This window comes from Doryrhamphus excisus, linkage group LG4, assembly GCF_037039965.1.
Source record: "Doryrhamphus excisus strain RoL-2023G ecotype Guam linkage group LG4, RoL_Dexc_Guam_v1.1, whole genome shotgun sequence".
NCBI lineage: Eukaryota > Metazoa > Chordata > Actinopteri > Syngnathiformes > Syngnathidae > Doryrhamphus > Doryrhamphus excisus.
In genome coordinates, this window is record NC_136360.1 from 6,339,086 (window position 1) to 6,363,891 (window position 24,806).

The 24,806-nt window shown below is 39.9% G+C and overlaps 3 protein-coding genes across 5 annotated transcripts in view; 1 reads left to right on the forward strand and 2 right to left on the reverse strand.

Annotated features, from left to right (window-relative positions):
• The window catches only part of xpr1a (xenotropic and polytropic retrovirus receptor 1a), a 68,427-nt gene extending 64,783 nt beyond the window's left edge, over window positions 1–3,644 (forward strand). The window contains exon 15 of the mRNA XM_058072486.2: window positions 206–3,644. Within this exon, the coding sequence (XP_057928469.1) occupies window positions 206–263 (58 nt within the window). The 3' untranslated portion in view covers window positions 264–3,644. The remainder of the gene's footprint in view (window positions 1–205) is intronic.
• Window positions 3,645–4,625: 981 nt separating this feature from the next.
• bsg (basigin) lies at window positions 4,626–15,215 on the reverse strand. Of its 3 annotated transcripts, none has more exons than XM_078790044.1 (9): window positions 14,992–15,215; window positions 10,797–11,147; window positions 9,567–9,735; window positions 8,375–8,463; window positions 8,144–8,280; window positions 7,791–8,067; window positions 6,160–6,172; window positions 6,016–6,087; window positions 4,626–5,234 (listed from the first exon to the last, which is right to left on the reverse strand). In XM_078790044.1, exons 1-8 carry the CDS (start codon window positions 15,053–15,055, stop codon window positions 6,027–6,029), a joined length of 1,161 nt encoding a protein of 386 aa, XP_078646170.1. In that variant the 5' UTR covers window positions 15,056–15,215; the 3' UTR covers window positions 4,626–5,234; window positions 6,016–6,026. The 3 variants fall into 3 exon arrangements, with proteins under 3 accessions (XP_078646170.1, XP_057928471.2, XP_057928472.1); XM_058072488.2 differs by having other exon boundaries at window positions 6,160–6,184; window positions 14,992–15,213; XM_058072489.2 differs by lacking the exon at window positions 10,797–11,147 and having other exon boundaries at window positions 6,160–6,184; window positions 14,992–15,208.
• Window positions 15,216–18,616: 3,401 nt separating this feature from the next.
• Window positions 18,617–22,807, reverse strand: LOC131129787 (E3 ubiquitin-protein ligase RNF126-like). Its single transcript, XM_058073650.2, has 9 exons — window positions 22,705–22,807; window positions 21,666–21,724; window positions 21,351–21,411; window positions 20,939–21,174; window positions 20,791–20,859; window positions 20,655–20,724; window positions 20,442–20,535; window positions 20,046–20,161; window positions 18,617–19,249 (listed from the first exon to the last, which is right to left on the reverse strand). Exons 1-9 carry the CDS (start codon window positions 22,777–22,779, stop codon window positions 19,073–19,075), a joined length of 957 nt encoding a protein of 318 aa, XP_057929633.2. The 5' UTR covers window positions 22,780–22,807; the 3' UTR covers window positions 18,617–19,072.
• Window positions 22,808–24,806: the final 1,999 nt, after the last annotated feature.

A 24,806-nucleotide genomic window follows, 5' to 3' on the forward strand; every position in this document is an offset into this window, starting at 1 on the left:
AACCCCTGACGTCACTTCCTGTCTGCCCTCCATTCAGCTCCACATTTATAGCAACACAAGTCTTATTTCTAGGTCTTAAATGGCTTCTCCACTCTCATTGTGTCTCCTATATTGGGTAAAACAAGGATAAAGGTGACAGTAGGAGTGTTATTAAACATCCGTATCATGTGTCTCAACATAAAAATGTTCTTGTTTTTTTTTCCAGATCCAAAAAGGACACAAAGGTTCTAATTGAAGATACGGATGACGAGGCCTTCAGCTGAATTCCCCAACATGCATATAAACGTACACACACACACTGTTCTCTTTGGATCTTCTTCACCATCTCTAATCTTTGGTGTAAACATTCAGAAATCATCACTGTGCAATGAAAATAAACTTTTTAAAATCATATTTAAATTTTAAAAAATCAATGATGAGTGGTTTAGATTGTATTTTATAATGGAAACAACAGCTTAAGAAAAGAATGTTTCAATTTCCCTTTTTTTTTTTTAAATTGGAACAACACCAGCAACGAAAAGAATGTTTAGACCACCTCCTAGCTCTAAACTGGGGGGGGGGGGGGATTTACATGAATGTATTTCCAAAGTTGTTTTTTTTATTATCTATAAAAATAAGAATGACCTTTTTTTGGAGATAAACAACCAAAATGTCAAGATATTATCTTTTTCATTGCACAGTGACGCTAACCAGTAAGGAGTTCACCAATGAGACGTTATTTCATCTTCTTGTAAACACACACACATACACACACACACACACACCATGATGAAGCACAAACATTGGACACCACACAAAAGAAACCACACTGCCATGGATAATCTTTTTCCCCTTTTCTGTCTGTTAATGTTGCCATTTGATTTCAGGTATGCTTTTATTTAGCAGCCAGCTGCATAGACGACTGTTTACATGCCCTTTGGACTACTGCAGGATCTACAGGGACAATGAAAAGACTCCTAACAAATACTCAGTGGAGACCTGAGGAAGGACTCTAACACACAGCATATCAAAAACAAATCAACTGGTTTGACCTCGGATTATTTTATACTCTTTCCTTTTTTTTTTTTTTTTGTTGATTTTCTTAAATTTGCGTTGTTATAAGACAAGAAGTGCTGTCACAACGACACTATGGAGGCACTTGCGGGAAAAGTGCATTTAATATACAAACGACTTGTACACAACAAGGGATGTTTTTGACACAAATGTAATATAAACAAACATAACACATCGATGTGCGTTAATACGGTTCCATCATAGTTATGTGTTGTTTCTACTCGTAAGACCACATAATGATGTATTTTTTAAAGGTGTTTTGGACACATTTATACTCAATTTCTTCAGATTACTGCAGAATGAATGGTCTTAAAGTGCTTGGTGCGTGTTGTTGCATTGCTACTCTTTGCATTAACTGCCAAAACGAAGAATGTCTTGTGGTTTTGTCTACTTGTTTGCTAATGACTAACTAATGACTCATCAGCTTCCTTCAGAATAATGATGTCATGGTTTTGACACTTAGTTCCATTGCAAATGGAATTAAAACAAACAATTAGCTTTAATAATCACTGATATGTACGTATTTGGTACTTGAGGGTTAAACTAGACTTTCACACAGAGACGCCGCAAAATAGGTCTGCTTTTTACACCAAACACCACAAGCAACACAGCATCCCGCTATCAGATCATTGGATGTCCATCCATCCATTTTCTATACCGCTTATCCACACAAGGGTCGTGGGCATGCTGGAGCCTATCCCGGCTGTCTTCATGCAAAAGGTGGGGTACACCCTGGACTGGTCACCAGCCAATCACAGGGCACATATAGACAAACAACTATTCACACTCACATTCATACCTATGGACAATTTGGGGTCACCAATTAACCTAGCATACATGTTTTTGACCTATAAAATACTTGCTGTTCACACAATAGGGATGATGTTGACATTTGAGCATTCCCGTTCACACAGGCACGTCTGATGCCTCCCAGACACAATAATGGTGGGACAATTATCCCTCCTCTTTTGGGTTGTTGCCATTCATACAATATGGCGGCATATAGGGGAAAAAGGTGCTATTTTGCTGCATCTCTGTGTAAAAGAGGCTTGTGTTAGCGTGTCAGAACTTTAGAAAAATGTGCCACAAGTTCTTTTAAAGTTATTATGAATAGAAATAATTTGACTCATTCACGAAAAATCACAAAAAGTGAAGCCAATTTTCTATTCAGAAGCCATACGTGCTCTTATTTTGAAAGTTTGTCATCACTACGCTGTTTCAGACTGGGACAAGCGATGAACATTTGACTAAATATCTTTCATCCACTATGGGGAAAATCTAAGAAAATATTCATTTTAATTGGAAGGTCCAATCTCTGAATGTTCTGAAACTCCTGTTTCCATGGCAGTGTTCAGCAGAATCATGCAGCCTGGAGGAAGGAGGGATGCGTGGATAGATAGATGGATGGATGGGATGGATAGCTCTCAGAGCTGATGTCATATTGTTCCACTTTGCTAGACAGCAACCAGTTGAGAATGACGCCACAACAGTGCCTCTGCTGGTTGCAGCTGAGTAGTGCACTTCATTTTGCTTCAATGAATTGTACTAATTCATGAATGCTCAAACTGTGGTACGGGTGCCACTCGTGGTTATATTACTGACATATACTGTACATATGAAATATGTATGTTCAAAGATTCACTGAAATTGCTGAAATATTCTTTAATTAATACGCCAATGCAAGTAAATGTGAAGTAATGGCAGGTGGAGGTAGACACATCAGTGGTCCTGGTAAAGCAAAACGATAAGAGATGTGAGAATCATTGGACTTATTGATTATTAAATAACCAATAAAAACACCGCTCGAATCTCACTTTGGACACATTGCCCTGATTTATTGATTAAGAGGTCCATTTTACCCCATCGTTATCGCTTTGCTTCCATGTTCGTCTCCACGGTTGACAATGTGTCATCACCAGACGGGCACGGAAGTAACAATCTGCTTGAATGCAAAAAAAGTAGCGGATACCATGTTTGTTTTTTAGATGACGTAAAATACACAGCATCACCACCACACCATGTTTTGTAAAAAGAAATAGTTGCTTTGCCTGCATGCTGCTTTTTGTTGCCAATGTACATAGAATTTAATTTATTGGACATGATGTGTATATTAGCAATGATGCTGATGCAGCCATGATTGATGTTGCCATTTTGGACAAGCAGTATTTTGTAGCTTTTATGTGTGTGTATTTGTATTTTTAAAAAGGTAGATATGAATAAGCGTATATTTGTGCATGAAGATATTGTGGCTGTGGCATGAGTTAATTAATGTAATGTGGACAGATGCACTTTGACCCCACTGGAGGAAACCGGAAACTTTGTGAATTGACGTTCAAGTGCTTAATGATATTCGTCATAGTTGTTGTCTAGACTAGCTGAATGTGTTAGTACTCGTTGTGATTTGAAGAGACTAAAGAAAAGAAGAAAATGTCTTATTGTGTAGCTCATCTTCCGACTGCTTTTATTTCCCAGACTAGTTTGTACATGTTGACTGTATTAACCTGTTCTATGATGTCTTTGTATTTCTGTACACACTTTGGTGATCCTGTCATATCTGGGTTTTATAAACCACCCTTATTTTTAAAAGCTGATATGCCTACACTTTTTCTTTCACTCTTTTCTCATATTTCCTGTGTGCCGTGAGGAATTATCCAATATCCGTTTTTTAAATTTATTAATAATTTTCAGCAAATATTATGCCATTGTCGAGTGTCAGTGGTGTAAACACTAGCATGGCAATGTAATATTGGTCCGTGTGGCAACACGGAACCTATTGCTTCGTTCCTCCAATAGACATAGTAATGCACGTGAGGTGGTTAGTGGCGTGCTGCAAGACTTTTCCAATGTAAAAAAAAAACGTGCCGTGGCTCAAAAAAGGTTGCAAAACTGCATAAAGGGGACTGAGTTAATGGCAGTCACAGACTGGAGGGTGACCTAAACCACCATTGGGGCTAATTTGACAATGTGCAAAGGAGTTGTGACTGTTATCATTTTCGACCAGAAGGGAGCGCCACTGGCGCCAAAGTGGCCATGTTGTCGTGTCCTGTCTGATTCCTCAACTGATTTGGTTCACCTCCAGTCTGACGAGATGATATACAAAGTTCATAACAAATATACGGTATGTTGGCGTTCAAATTATATAAATTATGACCATTATATTTTTTTTAATCGCTATGTATACATGTATACCAAACTCGTGTTATATACTGCACACGTCATCTTTACCATTAGCATGCTAATGTATGACTAATACATTCTTTGTCTTTTGTTATTCGTCGTTAAATTTAAGTATATTTTACTTTTGACATCAGGCACAATTTATAGTGAACATCAATTAGTGACAATTGTGTAAAATCATACACCTTTTATTCAGTTTGTGCAGGTTGAACAACATATTCTCAGGAAGTACAACTCACACAAATCTGGCTAAACTCTTTAATGGTGTTAACAGCAACATCCAATCACAACACACAACTCGGGCAAAATTCTTTACATTTTTTAGTGAGCCCGCCCTTAAGCCCCCCTCCCCTCCTTATACAATAGTGAGATGTAGTGCCTTACATTTTTGTTAAGTCCTGCTAAGTTGGTCCTCCTAATTTTTTTTTTTTTACTAAATAGTGTACAATGTATGAGTCTAAAATATTAACAAGATTTTTTTTCCCATGGCAACAGAAAAGCAAGCAAAATAAGTCTTTAAATATGACTAGAGAAATGGTGTTTGTTATGGCAAAGTCTAAAACTCTGCTTTGTGGAGTTTGTGAAGCGTTTCAATCAAAGTGTGATGCCCTAAGAATGGCGGTGGTGATGGTGGTTCACAAGGATGGAAAAAAAGACAGCTCTAGTTCTGGAAACAAGAACATAAACCTAACCACTAATGCATTCCTCACTTTTTGTTTTAAACATCACACTTGGGACGGCAATGAAAGTCATGCAAATATTGGGCCCTGTGGCTTTCAAGCAAGGACATATTTCACACACTAAACTCTCAGGCTGCACAACATGGTGAAGGTTAGTAGTAGAGGGGGGGGGGGGGGGGGGATCTGAACAAGAGGAAAGCAGCCGTTGCCTTAAGAACATTAACACTCGAGCACAAAAAAAAGGTTATTTGACATTGCAGGGTGCACGGGACAAATGTGCCGCACCACAGCTTGGACAAGAGTGCCGCCGTGTGGATGTTCCATCTAGATGGAGAAACACAATGAGGACATTTGTCAACACTTAGTGAAGGTTTTTCCCCATCATTTCCTGTTGGGACAAATTATTTGGCGGAAAAAGTCCACAAACATTTAATGAGTGAATCACAGACAGAATAGGCCAATAAAAACTTAATTTACTGTTTAAAGCATAATGTAGCGGAAATAGACGTAATGTGAATGAATGTTTTTATCCTGAGGAGAGGGAAGATTTGTGTGGGGGAGGATTTGCCCGGCGGATACAAACACAAAGTATGAGGCTGTTCAATTGTGACTCTGAAGAAGACTACTTTAGTGCTTTTAGTTCCCAGGAGGATGAGGACGGCGATGAATGACTTTCTGGTAGGCTACTGTTAACTAGCCATCTTACACACACAATTTGGAATAAAAGTCTTTAATCAAAAGTTACATTTTGTCTATGCAACATCTTTCTGTGTACTAAATATCCCATGTTATGACGTGGACACCTGCAGCTTAGACAGTTGCACTTTAAAAATATTTCTTTTTCATACAGGTGTAAGTCTGGAAATGAAGGTAACTGACTGAGAAGTGAAAAATTGTATTTCAGCAAGATGGACCCACGTGACTGGTATGAGCTGCTGTTGGTCCAGGCTTTATTTCCATATTGCTATTCGAAGGCATTGTTATGATGTGCTGTGATTTAATACAGTGTTGCACTAAAGTGTGTACTAACAATTTCAATAATAGTGTTCGTTATGGAAACACTGAGTAATTATCAATTAAGACTTGACAGGAAGCACATACGCACCTTTTCAACATCTAGTTGGAATTCCTTTGCCTCACGTTCTTGTCTTTGTGGTTGGCAGTAGAGTTGCTCTTCCTGAAACACAAGCAGTATGATTGGACCCAATGCCGAGGAACCATAAAGGAAAAGGTACTGACATGTACTTACAGAGGAGCCGAGCCTGAGTCGTCATCTGGGGCACCACAGGAGGATGGGGAGGACACATAAACAACAGTCAGTAAAAAGCATGTAAGTAGGTTTGTGTGTGTGTGTGTGTGTGTGTGTGTGTCTTGTGCATGCCACTTCAGCCCTCACAAATGATTGCCGTCCTAAAATGATAAATCTTCTGCAAGGTGACTCCAATGAGGTTAGATGAAAATCTGAACATGACTCAAAACATGCCTGCTTGTTGCATCTTACACAACACAAACCTTTAGGGGGGAAAAAGGCAATAATATGCATAGCAACGCATTTATAAAGCTCATTTTGCCAAACGGTTCTTTAAAAAAAAAAAAAAAAAAAAAACAACCCTCAAAGCATCACAGAGGCTCATGCATACAAGCGAGAGAACAGGAAAGGAAGACTGCAGATGGGATCTGGATATCAAAACGTGTAAACTGGCAGCACTGACAGGTGGCGAGATGACACCACAGCGATGTATGAAAAAAGTAAAGCACGGAAGGATGTCTCTGTGGTCCAATGATTCACTGTCTCCATGAGGACTTATCGCTTCATCATGCATTAATGGACAAGATGCAGAAAACATGCAAGCAATGCCCTGAACTCGTCATCCTCGGGGGGGGGGGGGGGGTTGTATATCAACTAGTTTTTTTTCTCGTTTGACTCTTTCAATGGCTCAGACATGCATTAAAAAAAGGCCAATAAGGAATAAAGAAAAGGAAGCGGTATATGTGTTTGTGCTACAGGGCCAGTGAAAGAGTGACCACATCTTTTTCAGCACATTCCTTTGCAGAGGTGGTGACCAAGAGAAGTTCATTCAATTTCAAAAGCACGCGGGCCACCTCAGCTCAACCACTTCAGTCTCTCATGCAGTTCATATTCACTTACCAAATGCAAAATCAGCAGCGAACAGAGAAGTCAAAATGTAAATAATAAAAAAATAAAAAAGGAAAGAATTGTACACAGAGAGCTGAAAGTAAACTCTGGGAAAAAATTTACCAGGAAATGCAAATAATGAAAAAACAAAAGAAAAAACCAAAACAGGAGTTTATACTAAAAACGCATGCCTCGACATTGGAAATATGCACCATAACTGCAAATCAATGCTTTCAAACTGCCTCTAGTCTGCTGACCCTGGGCTTCTTGGTGCCCAAACTATTTTTTAGGTTCAAATGAAAAAATGGGCAAAAAATTGGCAACTGGACTGATAAAGGAAAAGACCAATGGGGCTTGCAAAATGCATCATATATACTCACCCGACAACATGCAGTGGGGTCCAACACAAGAGCTGTCTGCTCAGGTTTAACTGACACATAATTACAACCAATAGAACAACAACTTTTAAGGTGTTTTATTACTGTGGTTGTAGTTTGTAGTGATGCTAATAATTCTACAATCTCAGCAGCAAAATAGCTCTATGGAAGTTCAATTAAAACTAAGCATAACCTGACAACTCTGGCATTGGAGCGCTTTATGCAGGCGTACCTAATGAAGTATCCAGGTAGAGTATTACTGACCTCGCAGATTTATTTATTATTCGTATCCCAGTACATGACAGGCGCCTACTACCTGTAAGGGGATAGGCGGTTCCCACTAAAAGAAGTGCATCATGTACGTACCGTCAGTAATCTCATCGGGCTTTCTCCTCTTCTCGTAGATGAGGATGATGGTGACCAGGATGATGACTTCCGCCACGATGCCAAGGAAAGGCCAGAGAGCAGCAAGGCGGCTGCGCACACGCAGGTGAATCTTATCGGTGCTGGTGCCAATAACGCTGGTACCGGCGCAGGTGTAATCACCGACGTCATCCTCGATGCTCAGGTCACTGATGGTCAGGGTGGTCTTGTTGGGAGTGCTCTTGATCTCATACTTGTCGTTAGTGCCGTTGATAATGGGCTGCATTGTGACAATGTCATGAGTCACAATCATCATTTAGCTCGTCTATTATGTATAATTTAGAGAGCTGCTTTACCATTTGGATGCCATCTTGCTCCTTGTACCAGTTCCAGTCAGTGGGCAGTGGGTAGCTGTGGCTCACACACACCATTACACCTTTGTCCCGCTCATTGCCATGCTCAGAGTGCTTGTAGGCTGCAACGTGGGGGATGGCTGCAGGCATGAGGAGAAATATTAGAGTACGGAGTACGACACTTGACCAGCTCATTATTGCAATTTTTGCTGCATAGAACATTTCCACACTTACTTTTGACTTCAATTGTCTGCTGCACCACTGGGTCACTCAGGAAGACACATTCATATTTTCCACCAGAGCTGTGAGTGATCTTGTCCAAACTGGGTTAAAAAGGGGGTGTGTGAATAGAAAAATTAACTCATGTTAGCATTAATAGAGTTCCTTATTGTGTTACTTATGGGTCTTTGTGCAGAGTAGTTCTGGGCGATATCAAAAACAAGCATATCGTTCATACCGATACAGTATTTGATATCATGTTTCAAGATGGCGCCGCCCGACTGCAAGGTATTTATGGCAGCTCTGTATCTTCTCTTGCGTTTTTAATGTTCAATAGTGCTTTACTTATTACTTTCTTATTGTTTTTTGCACCCTTAAGCAAGTGTGAAGCGATGGATGTTCATTGGGTTGTGTTTGGAGCTTGCCTCTTGCTCCATTGTTTACACTTGGTCCTTCAATGCATTTTCGGAATGTCTTATATTTCATATTCATTGCATTTAGTGCATTTTTTTTTTTTCCAAGAGTGAAGCTGTGAAATTCGAACCACGACTGCCTTTTGCCGACAAAAACCAAGCTGACGTATTTACAAGTTTTTAAAAGCTAACGTGGATCCCTACAAATAAACATCTCATTGGAGACTTTCTCCACCAAGTAAAAAAACTAAAACAGAGATAAAAAAAATGTGGTGGCCGCGCAAAAACAGTCTTTATTTAGAAACGCTGTCGGCAAGTGGGCATAGTCACAAAGTAGAATAGAGCACATAATAAGAACAATATGTCTTAAAAATCTATTGTATGGCATTCATCATAAAAATATATAATAAATGAAGTTTACAAATTTTGCTAATATTACTGTCAACTGCCATTCATTTATACACTTGGTAAGTGTAAGGATTGAAATATAAAGCTACTTATCCCCGCAACCTCCCCCTCCCCTCTCCGAAATAATCACAATTGTGCTTTTGTTTACCTTGTGGACAACGGCTCTTCTGCATGCTTCAACTTCCTTGTCAAATCGCAAATTAAGGTCAGGGCAAGCACTAAGACCATGAGCAAAGCTGTGCGTCTGCACAATCCGTCTTTTTCTCTGCTAGTCAAGAGTGGCGAGCGCCTTGGGGGAAATTGGCCCCTAGCTTTGCTGCACGCAGCGAGACACATTGTTGTAGAATAAATGGGCAGTGTAGGCTATGTGAAAACAAACCACTCACTGGAGGACTGTGTGGTGATCAGGGGCTGTGGACTCGGACTTCTCGATGATTTTTCCGTTGTGTGTCCAGTGTGAGCCCTTGACGACGAGAGTGGTGTCGGTCAAATTGCAGCTGAGGGTGGCTGAGGTCTGGTTGTTGACCTCAATGGGGTCGGCGATGATAGTTGGGGCTTTGGGGGGGAGAAAGTAAAAGGCATTATTAAGCATTCTCATGTTAAAACTATACTAAGCCTACACAACAAAAATGCCACTTAGATATACTGACATAGGTGTACGTTATTCTTTTAAAAATATATGTTGGCAAAAATACAACTCAGTGGAATCTGATATGTAAATACACACTAATGTTCAAAATAAGCTAGAAATAGCTTCACCCACCGATAGTGAAGCCAAAAGGAAAGATTGGGTTTGTAGAGGAAAGCTAATAGATGCACTAACAAGGTCACAAGGGGAAAAATAACACAATAAGCAACACAAAGGGTGAAGTAGAGTTACTAGATTCAAGTCACACAGTACAACTAACATTCAGTCACATGATTCTTCAGTCAGAGCAACATAATGCTTCTTGGCTGACTGAAGTAATACGAGTCAACAAGGAAGGGGAATTGCTACTGGCTGAGCATACTTTCACTTATAAAGTATCAGTGCTCGGACACTGCAACACTGGCAGCCAAAAAATGTGCTGGTAAGCCTTACATCAGTTTTCCTCAAGTACAAGCAAAAATATACACAGATACCGTATATATACACAGTACTATTCAAAACTCTGGCCACCCTGCTGTGTTGTATTTGTGTCCGATGGTCTGTTTGTTAGCAGGCTTCTTCCTGGTTCAATGTGATTAGAGGGATGGATAGTTCCAATGATGCCAAAATGTTCTGTGGGAAATGAAGACAACTAACACAGCCAGTGGCAATAGTCTTGAGCATAGTAGTGTATATTCGTAAACGTCTAAAATAGTGATAGGTATTGACCGAAATCCAACCTTATGACCCGTATTAAATCATACTGCTACCTTGGCACAGGAAAAAAAGACAAGGGATTAAGATAGAAGAAGTCGTACATCAGGAGGATTGGAGGTTAAGGTGTGGTAGGAACTCTAGCGATGCTTTATGAGCAGGTTCTGCTTCACTACAGTGCTGACTGAGGGAGGGTTTGGACCAGGAGGAGTGGTATGTCCAAGGCTTCGCTAATGGGGAGACACTTGGACCGGGCTCTCCTCGGGCCACTCACTTTCAATCACAATAATGTTTGCTTGCGAGCGGATCCACTTGATTTTTGGTGTCTTCCTCAGCTCATTGCGGTCGGGATCGTTGGAGGCGCGGCACTCATAGGTGCCCGAGTCGTCGAGGGCGAGGCCCGTGAGGTGTATGGTACTGGTGGCGTGTGCTATATACGTGGCATTTATCTGCACGCGGTCATCCCGTGCGCCGTCAAAGAGCTGTGTGACGGTTTCGTTAGGCTCCTGGCCCTCAATGAACCACCACTGCACCTCAGGGATGGGGCTCCCTATCACCTCACAATGCAGCTCGGCGCTGTCGTCAACCAGCTTCGTGACGGAGAGGGGAGACTTGATGAAACCAGCTGGGCGTCAGTTACAGTCAACCCAGCAAATGTGAAGATTTTAAACATGGTTTTGTGATATGGCGGGGTGGCAGGGGTTCAAGCATAGCCAGGTGATTTCAATGGATTGGTGATAATAAAGGCGGCAATGGAGAAAAAAAAAACAAGACAAGTTGGAAAGAGAAAGAAAAAAGATTAATAAAACACAATGAAATGGAAATATGAAAGACAGAACAAAACATGATTTGCACAGAAATGAGAAATGTAATTACTAACCAAACTAAATTGCAACACTAAGACCAACAAAAGTGTCAACAAGTACATGCATGGCAGCTTTACAGAAGTTGCTTATGAAGTGAAATCAGAAAAAAAGAAATTCAAAGCAAATGAAATGAGTCTTTCAAACACATGGCCAGATATTTCTCCACCTCTTAATAATATTAAAACAACAATGGTGAGATTTCTTTGGAATGTAATTGAAAATTGGAACCCAGAAAATTAGGGGAATAGTTTGTGTGCAAACACGCAATTCAACAGCGCTGACAAATGTACATGTGATGGAAAATGGAAGCGAGGCATAGCCCTAGGAAATGTGTACATTCTCTTTAAAAATGTGTACTTTAAGACAACAGACGTAACCTAACAAAAAAAAGTTTGTTCTTTTTCTCGCTGAATCAGCAGTGCAATGCCCTAAAATAATAGAGAAGGAAACACTAATCGCCAACACATCCTATTGTTCCACAATGTTTTGTTTTTCATCTCACACCAGTTTCCACTGGCATTAGCAGGCAGAGCAGTTTTCTCTGGCCCCTCTAAGGTGGGGGTGGGGGTCCAGGCGGCTAAAAGGAGGTCAAGGCTTGATATACTGTATGTTTGGGTGGGTCCTGGATAGAATTGTGAAACTGCAAGCCAAAAAAGCAAAAGGCAAGGCCCTCTTTCCAGAGCGCTATCAGAAAAATAAAGTTAAGATCCTTGAGGGACATGAAGCTTGGACAAATGAGTGCTCAAACTAATTGGCTTACTTGAAAGAAAGTGGATTAGTCGTAATCTGTAGATGCTATCATGTAACCATTTTAATTTAAGATGCCACTTTTAACCAACAGTTGCCTTTATAGCTACAAAATAAAAAGATATACATTTTACCTTTGACATAACTTAAGTCATTTCAGCAGTAATACATTGTATTTTTCTTAAACTGCAGTACCACCCCTGAAGTGATTTTGCCAGCCTCACCCTTTAATAGTCATTGCTGTTGTACATGTATTTTATTTCAGAGCATACTTAATCAATTCTACATCTACATAAATTTGGATCTCCATGACTGATATTCACACAGGGTGACCCCCCAAAAAAGGTGAATTTTCAAAGTGCGTATTTACTGTTACACAGTAACCTTGAGCAAGTAAACACTTCACCATTTTAGTAACCATGGATCACTGGAACGGGAAACAGTGCGAGTTAGCCATAAAAATGTTTTATAAAAACTAGGGTTGGGTGACATTTTTTATGTACCGGTATAGGTTGACTTATACCGGTATAAATGATAAACCGCACACTGCGGCAGATATACAAGATGAATGAAATGCTGTCATTGTGAGGAAAAGGAACATTCGTGGGTGGAAGTATTTACTCGGCAGAATGTCAAGTCATGGCACAAAATCATAAAAACTGAACAATTCCCTCCCGACCAAAACAGGTTAAATTGTCAATAAAACCCTGTGAAAGTTGGCTGAATCTCCTCTTTAAAAGCGTGAATGGAAGCTAGCCGGGGTTAGCTTGTGCATGTGCGACTCGGGCTTGATGCGTATATTTTCATCATGTCGTGTTTTACAGCTTTAATGTAAGAAACGTTTTATGAGAGAATCATGAATAATTACCACATGGTGGAGATTCCAGATTTTCAATACACTAAAACAATTGGCAGGGGATCCAAAATGTAAAAAAAATAACCTGGAATTTAGGGGAAAAGTCAAACAGATTTCACAGGGCCTTAAGTGTACATGCTTTATCTTCATACAGAGCCAATGTTCATATTACATATAGCAGTGGGGTGAAAATTAACTCAGGATTTCTTCATCTTCAGGATAACAAAAAAGAAAAGACAAAAAGGGTGCACAGTCCTCAGGCAATGCTTGTCAATATTGACATTTCTACACCAAACGAACAGCTAAAACAACGTCATGCTGGCGTACACTGGAAAATGGATAACACCAGTTTCAGTAATAGAGAAAACATTTGAGGCACCATTTAATCATGGCCATAAGCCACCTTAGAGAAAACTCAATGAATTTAAACTTTATTTTAGATTAAGTGTACCTAGCAAGTCAGTCATTCAGTCCAACACAAATCATGAAAGTGATTTGGCAGGCAACACCCTTTTTGTGTATTAAAGGATAATTTAATCAAATAAAGCAGTCAAAGCCGCTGGACTGATGAATGGTGTTAACTTGCCCTAAATCTTTCTTGAACACAACACACATCACAGCATCACAGTGCCTGGGTTCTTTTTCCTTTAGAATCCTGTGTGGAAGGATTTTCCCCAATGCTAATGCTATGCTGAGAAATGCAGTCTCTTGCCCTAGTATGTTGAAAACATTGGCACCGTGTAAAAGCATGCCGTGTTGTTGGGTTGTGTGTGGGGGGGGGGGCACCAAATGCTTCTCGATAGTTTTGATAAAACGAAAAATTGATTTTCAGTTGCTACGCTATACAGAGTCTGGGATGAGTAGAAAACATACAAAATATGCTCCAGAAATCAGCACCAGAGCCGCAACGCATTTAGTGCGAGATCAGCCTGAGCACGGGGTTAGAAAGACATTTTTAATTACAGTATACTTACATTGTATATTTACAGTATTAACAATATGACACAGGGCACTTTTACAGTTTTGCAAACTACAACTATAATCAACTTATTAGCATTGATGCAAAGGCACAATTTTCCCATATAAAATCCACTCATTTCTTCAATATTTGGAGTAGAGAAGTGAATGAAGTATCACATGCTTTATCGGATAGAATTAATCACAGAATTAATTTTACAAATGTAAAAACATTGCCACAAAATATGGATTTTCTTTTTTTTAAGGGCAATTTAGACTTAGTCAACGAAATATGCCACTCTCAAGCGCCATTTATATTTTTCCATTTCGCTGATGCGCATCATGGACGTAATGACACCCGTGGTGCGTAAAATCCCAAGAAATTTCACGCCAACTTGAGAAAATGGAGGGTGATCTACAGTGGTTGTTTTATAGTTGTGATGTTGAATGCGAATTACAGCCAAGTTAGCTTAACGTCAACACTGTTGCGAAACACTGGTGTATTGTCAATCGGGCAATGTCACATATCTTGACAGTATTTTAATTTGAAACATGAGTTGATTAATTATGTGACAAAAGGCAGATCGTTACGGCTAATCTTTAGCAACCTTAGGTAGCATTTAGCGGACGGCAACAGCCCTTATGACACTAGAACGACGCGTCCAGAAATCTTTGAAGCGAACACGACACATTACGTAACCGCCACATATTAATGCCTTTAATGACGCTGGTGATTACAATTAAGGGACCCCAAAGATGATGTCTTAATCTTTAAAGAGTGTCCTTTAACCATTTGGGCTAATGATGTTCAACAGCAGCGAATTAGCATGGTATGTTGCTAGCTAGGGACGCCCAATGGAGCTAACATTTGTGATCCAAACACGGGGGGTAAATTTAGCATTTAAAATCAATGAGTGCGTTCAATCAGGTAAAATACTACAATAACAGCACCGTCAAAGAGTAACGTGTTAGAAAAACATCCCATCGAGGCCAGAGTCTATATCTTCGACCAACATGGCTGACTGGGTGGAAAAAACGCTTACCTGTGGCCGCGTTGGCTCGCCAACAGCTCAACAGAAGTACACCGACAGACCATAATAACTTCATGGTTATTAATCTAGTACGTGCCAGATTGTACCCCGGGATGTATGTGCCGTGGCTTTTCTCCGAGGAACTTCCAGCCGAGTGCTGCAACACTTCAATGCTCCGACAGTGGAGTGTTTTCTCCTCGTCCTCTAGATGCACTTCACACAAACACGCCCCGGTTAGCACGTACGCATGACATCGCATGAATGGGCGTGGTCAAGTAGGTTATTTTTTTACTTACAAAGTAAATATCTCAAAACTACTAATACTAAATATTGATCGACATTGCAAGAGAGGTGTTGATTTAATAAATATTCCAAACAAATATGTTCAGAGTGCATCGTATTATAGCAGTTTTTACAACAAAATGCCCCATGACAATCCAATGTTAGCTTACTGAAAAATAACATAAAATCTAATTCAATATCAGTTTTATCCTCCTAAGACTCAGCAATGCCTCTTTTTTTTCCAGCGAAAACACTCTGCATTAATACAATCTGCTGTGCTGTGGAAAGGACATAATGCTTTCCAGTGATATGTGATTTGTTGCTAATAGTTTAAAATCTGTCTTACCCACATGTTAGCCATACCATAGCATATTTTATGGGCACAAGAGTTATAGGTTAAAAGTAGGGATGTCAGAAGAGTTTGTGTCATAAGATCTTGCAAGATTACAACATAAGATTTGTCGTTCAGAAAAAAAATGTCTCCTGGGAACTATAGGCCTGGAATGCTAATTCAACTTGTAAATTTTGCCAGCTTCTATATATATTTACTTCGTCTCCCACCTCCAAACAGGCATGAAGAGGGTTCACTTGGTTTCAGCACATTGGCAAATTTGTTCCATAGAACAACGGCATTAACAGAGTGAGACCCTTTTTCAGTCATAGTGTTTTTATCTCTACAGGTGGAGGTAGGGCCAGTAGCATACACAGTGCAATGTAGTAGAATTTAAATTAGTAGATTGCAATACATTAAAGTTACATTCAAGATACTGAAAACTACACCTCCAAAGTCCTCTGGTAGTGAACTTGGTGTATTACCACTATTTATTTTCTTCTGAAATGATAACGGTTCATGCAATAAAAGCATCAAGATGCAAAATGCAACCAATTAAACCTGTTTATTGTAATATTCATGATTGAAAATGAGTGGGAGGAAATATTTTCATGGCGACTTAAAATTACATAAATATGCAAATAACTTGTAAGTAACAATATTGTAAATCACATATAGCACCATATCTTGTCCCTCTCATCAGAGCAGTAAAAAAAATGAAAAAATCCTTCCGCACTAGTTACCATCATCTACTGCAGTTATTTAATGCAAAAAAGATGGAGATTAGTCAAACTATGTATTCATAAAAACGTGCACTAAAACCTGTCTGTACTGAACAATTGTGTTCAAAGTAACATGAATACATTATTAAGCAGATTGACTCCTTTTAAAAGGGTGCTTACAAGGCAAATAAGTTCTTGTAGATTTAATGGCATTGTTGAAAAATTTGAATAGTTGCGTACCACATAGTAAAATCAAGCACATTTCCCCATAAAACTAAGGGCCACATCCATAGGAACAATCCCTTCAGATGAGTCTATTGAACCACCATCCTGACTGAGCGGAGTGGATACAATAATGGAGGAAGTACACCATCATAGGTCAAACAATTAAACAGGAAGCAGGATTGATGACTTCATTGATGCAGGCAAGAATTTCAACAGCAAGTTCAGAAAGCACAAAACAATCTGAAAAATCTTATTTTGCTTTGAAGTCACTTCCTGAGCCTTCAAGTTATCTTCTGGGAAGGCATTGCATTCAGTTAGACAGTGGACGCCTGTTTGTAAGAATATTCGTTACTTTGTTCTAATATGATTTATGTGCAGTTGTAAACAGCAAGAAAGCCTGCACCGCACCAAGTTTTCCTTGGGTGTTTTCACCCAACATCTTTATTTCCACATATTCTCCATACATGATCATACTGCAAATCAATTGGCAACCTTAGAAAAGATCGCAATTCTCCCTTGAGGTTAAAATGCACAATTCACTGAAATGTTTCAACTGCCTTGAGGATGTGAACATTATTTTTCTAGGCTTGCAGGTAAAATATAAAAATCGTCAAAATCCATTTGGATCTTATGTTAAAACTGCAAGGGGGCCTTGCTATGAAGTCATTGCAAAAACAAAAACCACGAAAAAAAGGAAGTGCACCTGAGTGCATGGTAGGTCATTAATTATATACAGTGCATCCGGAAAGTATTCACAGCGCTTCACTTTTTCTACATTTTGTCATGTTACAGCCTCATTCCAAACTGTATTAAATTAATCTCTTACCTCAAAATTCTACACAAAATACTCCATTATAACAATGTGAAAAATTTTTTTTTGACATGTTTTGAATTTATTAAAAATAGAAAAAAAAAAAAAAAGTATTCACAGCCTTTGCCATGAAGCTCAAAATTGAGCTCAGGTGCATCTTTTTTCCACTGATCATCCTTGAGATCTTTCTACAGCTTAATTGGAGTCCACCTGCAGTAAATTCAGTTGATTGGACATGATTTGGAAATATAATAACTGTCTATATAAGGTCCCACAGTTGACTGTGCATGTCAGAGCACAAACACCAAGCATGAAGTCAAAAGAACTGTCTGTAGACCTGCGAGACAGGATTGTCTTGAGGCACAAATCTGGGGAAGGATACAGAAACATTTCTGCTGCTTTGAAGGTCCCAATGAGCACAGTGGCCTCCAGGACAACCATCTCTGCAGCAATCCACCAATCAGGCCTGTATGGTAGAGTGGCCAGACGAAAGCCACTCCTTAGTAAAAGGAACATGGCAGCCCGTCTGGAATTTGCCAAAAAGCACCTGAATGACTCTCAGACCATGAGAAACAAAATTCTCTGGTCTGATGGCTTTCGTCTGGCCACTCTACCATACAGGCCTGATTGGTGGATTGCTGCAGAGATGGTTGTCCTTCTGGAAGGCTCTCCTCTCTCCACAGAGGAACGCTGGAGCTCTGACAGAGTGACCATCGGGGCCTTGGTCACCTCCCTGACTAAGGCCCTTCTTCCCCGATCGCTCAGTTTAGAAGGCCGGCCAGCTCTAGGAAGAGTCCTGGTGGTTCCAAACGTCTTCCATTTACGAATAATGGAGGCCACTGTGCTCATTGGGACCTTCAAAGCAGCAGAAATGTTTCTGTATCCTTCCCCAGATTTGTGCCTCAAGACAATCCTGTCTCGCAGGTCTACAGACAGTTCTTTTGACTTCATGCTCGGTGTTTGTGCTCTGACATGCACAGTCAACTGTGGGACCTTATATAGACAGTTATTATATTTCCAAATCATGTCCAATCAACTGAATTTACTGCAGGTGGACTCCAATTAAGCTGTAGAAAGATCTCAAGGATGATCAGTGGAAAAAAGATGCACCTGAGCTCAATTTTGAGCTTCATGGCAAAGGCTGTGAATACTTATGTAAATGTGATTTTTTTGTTTTCTATTTTTAATAAATTCAAAACATGTCAAAAAAACCTTTTTTCACATTGTCATAATGGAGTATTTTGTGTAGAATTTTGAGGTAAGAGATTAATTTAATTCAGTTTGGAATGAGGCTGTAACATGACAAAATGTAGAAAAAGTGAAGCGCTGTGAATACTTTCCGGATGCACTGTATGAACGCTACTCATAAAAATGAATGTACATTTCTCCTTTTTTTCATTTTCACACAGGCAAAAACTGTTAAATTCCAAAATCTTTGTCCTGCATGAGGTGTCATTCCCACATTGTACCTGACAGAGCCTTCACTCCTCCAGGGGCCTCCACCAGTCTTCTGCTTGGATCCCTGGTGGGAAAAAACGGAAGCAACCCGTCCGGCAGAAATGCACAACCTTCACATCTCACATACCAGGTTCTTTTTTTAATAATCAGATTTTTTCTTTGTGAGATGCACCCGAGTTTTCTGCCTTTCCTCATTTGTCAGGGGGAGACCAGTGTTCTCCAAATGGCTCAAAAAAGTGGGGGAGACATGACACAAATGCTCCTCTATGAGTTGTCTGTGGAGTTCTCGTTGCTCGTTGAGCTGGAGGATTGAGGGGTGGAGGAGGATGACGAGGAGGTGGAAGAAGAGGAGGAGGTAAAGTTCATCCCTGATAATTCTGGAGGGTTGGTGGCCGTGTTCTGTCCGCTCAAGCTTTTCCTGCACACTGGACATGTGTCATGCTGTGGAAAGACAACACAAAGGAGCCTGTAAATTCTGGAAAATGGTTTTAAATGACACCGTTTTCAACTCAATTCAGAAAATATAACATCTCAGCCTCTCAAGTAGATCAACTCTATAAAATGGAAGTGTAACAAAAACAAATTGACATATACACCGGAAAGAGACAGCATGACCCAGATAAGATTGCGCAAAACAACAATTTTAACAATAAACAACATAAACTAAACACACATCTCTTCAACCCTAGAGCAGACTGACAAAATGCCCATAATGTTCCTATTGGATAGTTTGTTTTTTTACAGGGATAGTTCCGATTTTTTGACATGAAGTTGTATGACATTCCCAACAGCAGTGTGTAGTCCAACAGTTACCCCGCTCTTGGTCCGTGGAGCCCAGTTCTGGCTGGATTTCGGTGATGAGGGACATAGTTTCAGTTAGTTGCTGTGTTTACTTAAGTAATATTTTTGCTTCTCAAAACAATGTGGTCGTACACACATTTTTTGCTCCTCAAAAAAAATCATACTTTGCAATCACAGGCTGTTACTTTCTCTATTCTGTTGTATCACTGAACCCTGTTGCGTGTCCATTCTTGTGTATGTGGTGAAGATAGCTGCAAAATTAGCATCTTCGTCCACTGTGGAACACATACATAAACGAGATCGCGTAATGACACAATCTTCATGTCAAAAAGTCGGAACTATGTCTTTAATACTTACAAATCTGAGTTCAACTAGTCCCACCTCACTGTAATAAATCGGTTCATTTCTTTTTACAGTACATGTGGTGGTTTCCTACCTGCTCCAGCCAGGGTACAATGCAATCGTTGTGGAACATGTGATTACACGGGAGCTGCCTCACATTTTCTCCCACACTGTAATCGTCTTTGCACACGGGACATTCCAGTCCTGAAGCTGAAAAAGACAAGCCACATACAAAATATAAATATAGGTGAAACTTTGGGAATTCCATAGTTTAGATGGCAAAAAGTCAGAGCTAGCCCCTGCCGGTGGCGAGTAATGTAGTTTTTAAAAGCTTCATTCAGTTTGACTGGTGTGATGAAAAATGCTACAGTCCTGAATAAGTCTGGCATAAATGTATCAACAACTGTGGCCCACTTAAACATCATTAGCACGTGAGACCTTTATTTTTGTCCATTTACATTTGATCAATGGCAATAACTCTTTAACTCACCCACGTGGTCCTCTGTAATGTGGACTGAAGGCAGGTTTTTTATTTTATCTCTATCAGCAGGCGGCGGCCCTGTGTTCTCAAATTGGTTTAATAACTGAATTGAGGATAAAACAAACAAAAAAACATGCATTACATAGTTTGTCATAATACAGCTGAAATGTGTGATTCAAAAGGTACATTGGACTTTGGCAGAAAGAAAATGCAGTAAAATACCTGCGTTATAATAGCATCTAATCCATTAGCCCCCCATGCATAATCCATAGGATTTGAATGAAGAACACCCCTGTAAAAGGCAAAAAAAGGATTGAACACATGAGGAAAGACAGTGTTCTCCCACTCAAACACTTACCAGGGTCCAACACCAATATTTGGCATTGCAGTAGGTGCAATGATTCCATTCACTAGTTGCTGAATGATTCTACAAACACAATGAGAACCGTTATGAAAGAATCCACAGAAAAGCTTCCATCATATGTTTTTGTGTTCGGTTGACATACCCCTCCAAAGTGGGAACTCCCTCATGCCTGCCTGTTTGCCGCCTTGAACCATGACGACTTCTCGGTTGCCTGGCGCTGTATCGCTGCCGTGACGCATTCTCCCTTTCCCGGCGGTTTTCGGCATCCCGGTTCTCTTCTTCTCGCAGTCCGGCCCCAAAATCGAAGGCGTCGTCAAAAACACTCAGCGAGAACTGGCTGTAGCCCGAAGGGAATGTAAACAAGTGCTGGTCTGCGTTCTGGAGGTAGAAACTGGAATTAATTTGAACGAAGAGGAAGACCACCTCCACATCAATGACAATCAAGCATCGATACAAATGTTTGCACATTGAAGAATGGTGTTAAAACATTAACATTAGGTTAGTGACATCGACAGTAACACACAATGTGATGAAGTAAAGAATGAGTTAGGAACCTCAAATGGTTGCTGGTTTTGTGTTCCGCTGGAGATGGTAGACAGGGAGCCATTGTCAGCACTAAACAGGGGACAGATAACTGACGAGTTATGTGTTAATTATTTTGTCTCCCGGGCTTAATTGCTTAAATTGGGTTTTTATTACTGTCACAGCATGACATTTAACATCAAATTTATCCTTATTGATTCACAACTCCAAAATATTACCACAGTTAGACCCAATGAATTGACACGGAGCCTCAAAAATATACATATTTTTTGATACTCACTTATTTGGATGGTGGTACATGATACTTAAAAAAATTAAACACACACCTTCTTTCTTCCAGTAGCTCCTCAATAAATCCTGACTCACATCTTGGACATGTGTACTCCTGTGGGGGAAGCGCTACTGTCAGCATACGCTTTGTCAGTAGTGTTTACATCTTTTACACTTACCTGACTAGTAAGACAGACACAAATAATCAACTGTTACGCCTTTGTAAACAAAGTTAAGACTGAGTGTTTTGTTGTTTTTACACTTGTCACATTTTGATCTCACATGATTTTGTGACAGATCTTGTAATATCCCTAACAGCAAGTGTAACATGCATGGATTTCATACCAACAGTCGACAAGTGTTAAGCCTTTAACGCTAAGAGAGCAGCGACTGAGCAACTAAATAGGTCCTGCTCTAGTGTCCTTACCAGCTGAATTACTAGTACACAACATTAGCTACACTCTCACAAAGATCCAATACAAAACACAGAAAACTCTTATGACGTGGAATTCTAGCGTTATGATTTTGTTTTTAAATGATGCTTCAATCATTCACAACAACTCAATACACTGGATGACTGGAGCAGTATATAGATGCCAGAGGAACATTCCAGAATGTGACAACTATGTCACCTTGTCTACCTTAATGACAGAGTAAACAGGAAAAAACGCAACGGCTTTGTTTGTGCGTCGCAATAATAGAATTTACGCTAATTAGTGACACACATAATGACGTGTAATTGTATCACAAACATTAACAATAAAGAGTATAGTTGATACCGGCAGTGCTTGAAATCAAGAGCCAGTGGAGAGGAGCTACATTTATTGAAACATAGACGTGTCTAGTCAATGTTTAGGTAAACTGTATAGTGACATTGCCGTGTTACGCTTAATACGTAATTACAACCAGCATTTAGCTAACGAATTAACGGGTTAGCCTTCTGTTAGCATTGATTGTAAACGGAACCTCCACCAGCTAACACTGTTAGCATGCTATCATTCGCACCCTGATTCCAAAATGGACCTCTTTAAAAAACTAAACAAAGTGAGGCGTATGTATTTGTCTATACCTCAGCGTAAAGGTGAGAGTACTTACGGGAAGGCGAGGGCTAATCTCTGCGGAGCATCTGTGACAGAAGAACCGGCTAGGCCATGGATGTGCTTCAGCCATCTTTAGCCTCTGAGGCGGAGAGGTAGGAATAACTATGGAGCACCGCAGAGGACAAACACAAAATAACACAAAACGGTGAAATAGTAATTTGTCCTTATTGAATGCGTATACCTAAAAAAATAATTGTTTATTGTAAAATGTTTCTTAACGGGGAAATAGAAATCGGATGATTGAATATCACACGAAGGAGATAAATGACATTTACTTGTGCATATTTTGATATACAGTATTCTCCTTTAAATAGTGGTTAGTTAATCAGGGGTGTTAGTTAAGTGTTAATTATGTGTATGGAGTATTGTATGTATTTAATGTAACTAAAGTAAATGACAGCCTAGATGGAATTGCACATCTGGTGTTATATTCAATGTCGGCACAAGATGGCGCATGTGTGCATCAATGAGTGTTTTATGAGTTGCCCTCTTGCCTGTTTTGTATAACTGCAGTATGCAAAAGAAACATTACAGTATTATGACATTATTCATTATTTCATGTTTTGGATAACTGGCTTCCTGATGCTTTTGCACATTAATTAGCCTCAGTGAATCCATCAAAGTACCATATTTAAACATTTATTTGTTCAAATCTCAATTGGTACATCTCTGTGTAAAGCATGATTTCCCGTTTCTGGTTTTCCCCTAGGTATTCTGGCATTCTCCCAGATCAATAAAACGTGCATACCATGCTACTTGGTGAGTCTAAATTGTTTGTTTATACAATATTTATCCTGTGATTGACTGGTGACAATCCAGGGTATATACCCCGCTTCATGTCCCCAAGTGTAAGCTGGGATGGGCTCCAGCTCACCAGTAACCTGAATGATTATGGAATGGAATCAAAACTGATGGATGAATTGTGTCAACTGCAAAAAAAATCAAATGGGAAAGACATTTTTACAAGCACTAACATGTGGAGAGGAGTTAAAGATGTGGAAAAGTGTTTTTTTTGTCTGTTTTGTTATTTTTAGGCTGGATACTCTTAATGTGATAACCTTAAGTGCAGATTTACTGCTATAAACACCAGTCTAGAGTGTCTTAAGTGGGTAGGAGTTCTCGTACGACTGCCAGTCAACCAATCACATCCCTCCAAGCAACTGGCCTGATGTTTGTATACGTATGGATACAACTTGTTTGTAATTCCTCTCCATGTCCTGTTTTATAGCCTACGTTTAAACAATTCTGCCATGACCCTGCAAGTGAAATTTTCCTGAGAGTGAAAAGGCTGTGGGTGTCATATCTAGCATCTGGTGTTGTCTGTTAAGGCCATGTGGGAGCAGGAAAGACCTCTCTGTCCCATGGGGCCACATTAGAGAAGGTCTGATAGCACTGAGGTTTGCTATGTCTGCCTGGCTGAGGTAATCTCTTGTCTTCTTTGTGCCCCCCTCCCCTTCGCTGCGTCACCACCCTTCCAGTCCAGCGCTCATTGCAGCGATTGTGACTGGGGGTCAGCCGGCGGTCATGTGAGCATCACAAAACAACTCTTTAAAAAACAACCCGTGGGATCTTTTCACACCCTGACGTTGCGGATCACTGCTTGGATTGGATGGACTGTGTGAACTATGCATTACATATTGGGATTTAAATCAAGAGTTGTAACAGAGATGTAACCAATTTTTAACTTTCAGACCACAGTGTATCGCACCAAACATTTTTTGGGACTTCCAATGCATTCAAACAAAGTGGGAGCTCATGGCTATTTAGCTGATTTATTCTGGGTGCCACATTTTCAGAAATCTCACTAATGTCACTACACTTATTTTGTATATAATGTCAATGCAAGACTTGGTCACACCAATGTATACCTCACTATAAGGCTAAATAAAGTCAAAACAGAAGCATAATGTGTATGCTTGCCAAAGATCTACTATACAACGTGATTCCTCTTTAGTTTTTAAAGGGGACCAATTTTTATTGAGTTGTGGACTCCTATAGAGCAGCTACACATGATAACCCACGGCGAAAGCTTTCCAGATTTTCCAAAATCTGCACCTATTCCAGCTTTCCAGCTATTTCATTGGATTTCCATAACGC

Bases quoted from the DNA above. Each gene is read 5' to 3' on its own strand.
- bsg (XM_058072488.2), bottom strand. From the start codon at position 15,055: ATGAAGTTATTATGGTCTGTCGGTGTACTTCTGTTGAGCTGTTGGCGA. The intron at 8,464-9,566 runs GTGAGTGGTTTG...TTTTTAACCCAG, and splicing joins GATCACCACACAGTCCTCCA to TTTGGACAAGATCACTCACA. The intron at 8,068-8,143 runs GTAAAGCAGCTC...GTCACAATGCAG, and splicing joins AGCAAGATGGCATCCAAATG to CCCATTATCAACGGCACTAA.
- LOC131129787 (XM_058073650.2), bottom strand. From the start codon at position 22,779: ATGGCTGAAGCACATCCATGGCCTAGCCGGTTCTTCTGTCACAGATGC. The intron at 21,175-21,350 runs GTTCCTAACTCA...TTCTACCTCCAG, and splicing joins AAAACCAGCAACCATTTGAG to AACGCAGACCAGCACTTGTT. The intron at 20,725-20,790 runs GTAAGTGTTTGA...TGCCTTTTACAG, and splicing joins AATATTGGTGTTGGACCCTG to GGGTGTTCTTCATTCAAATC.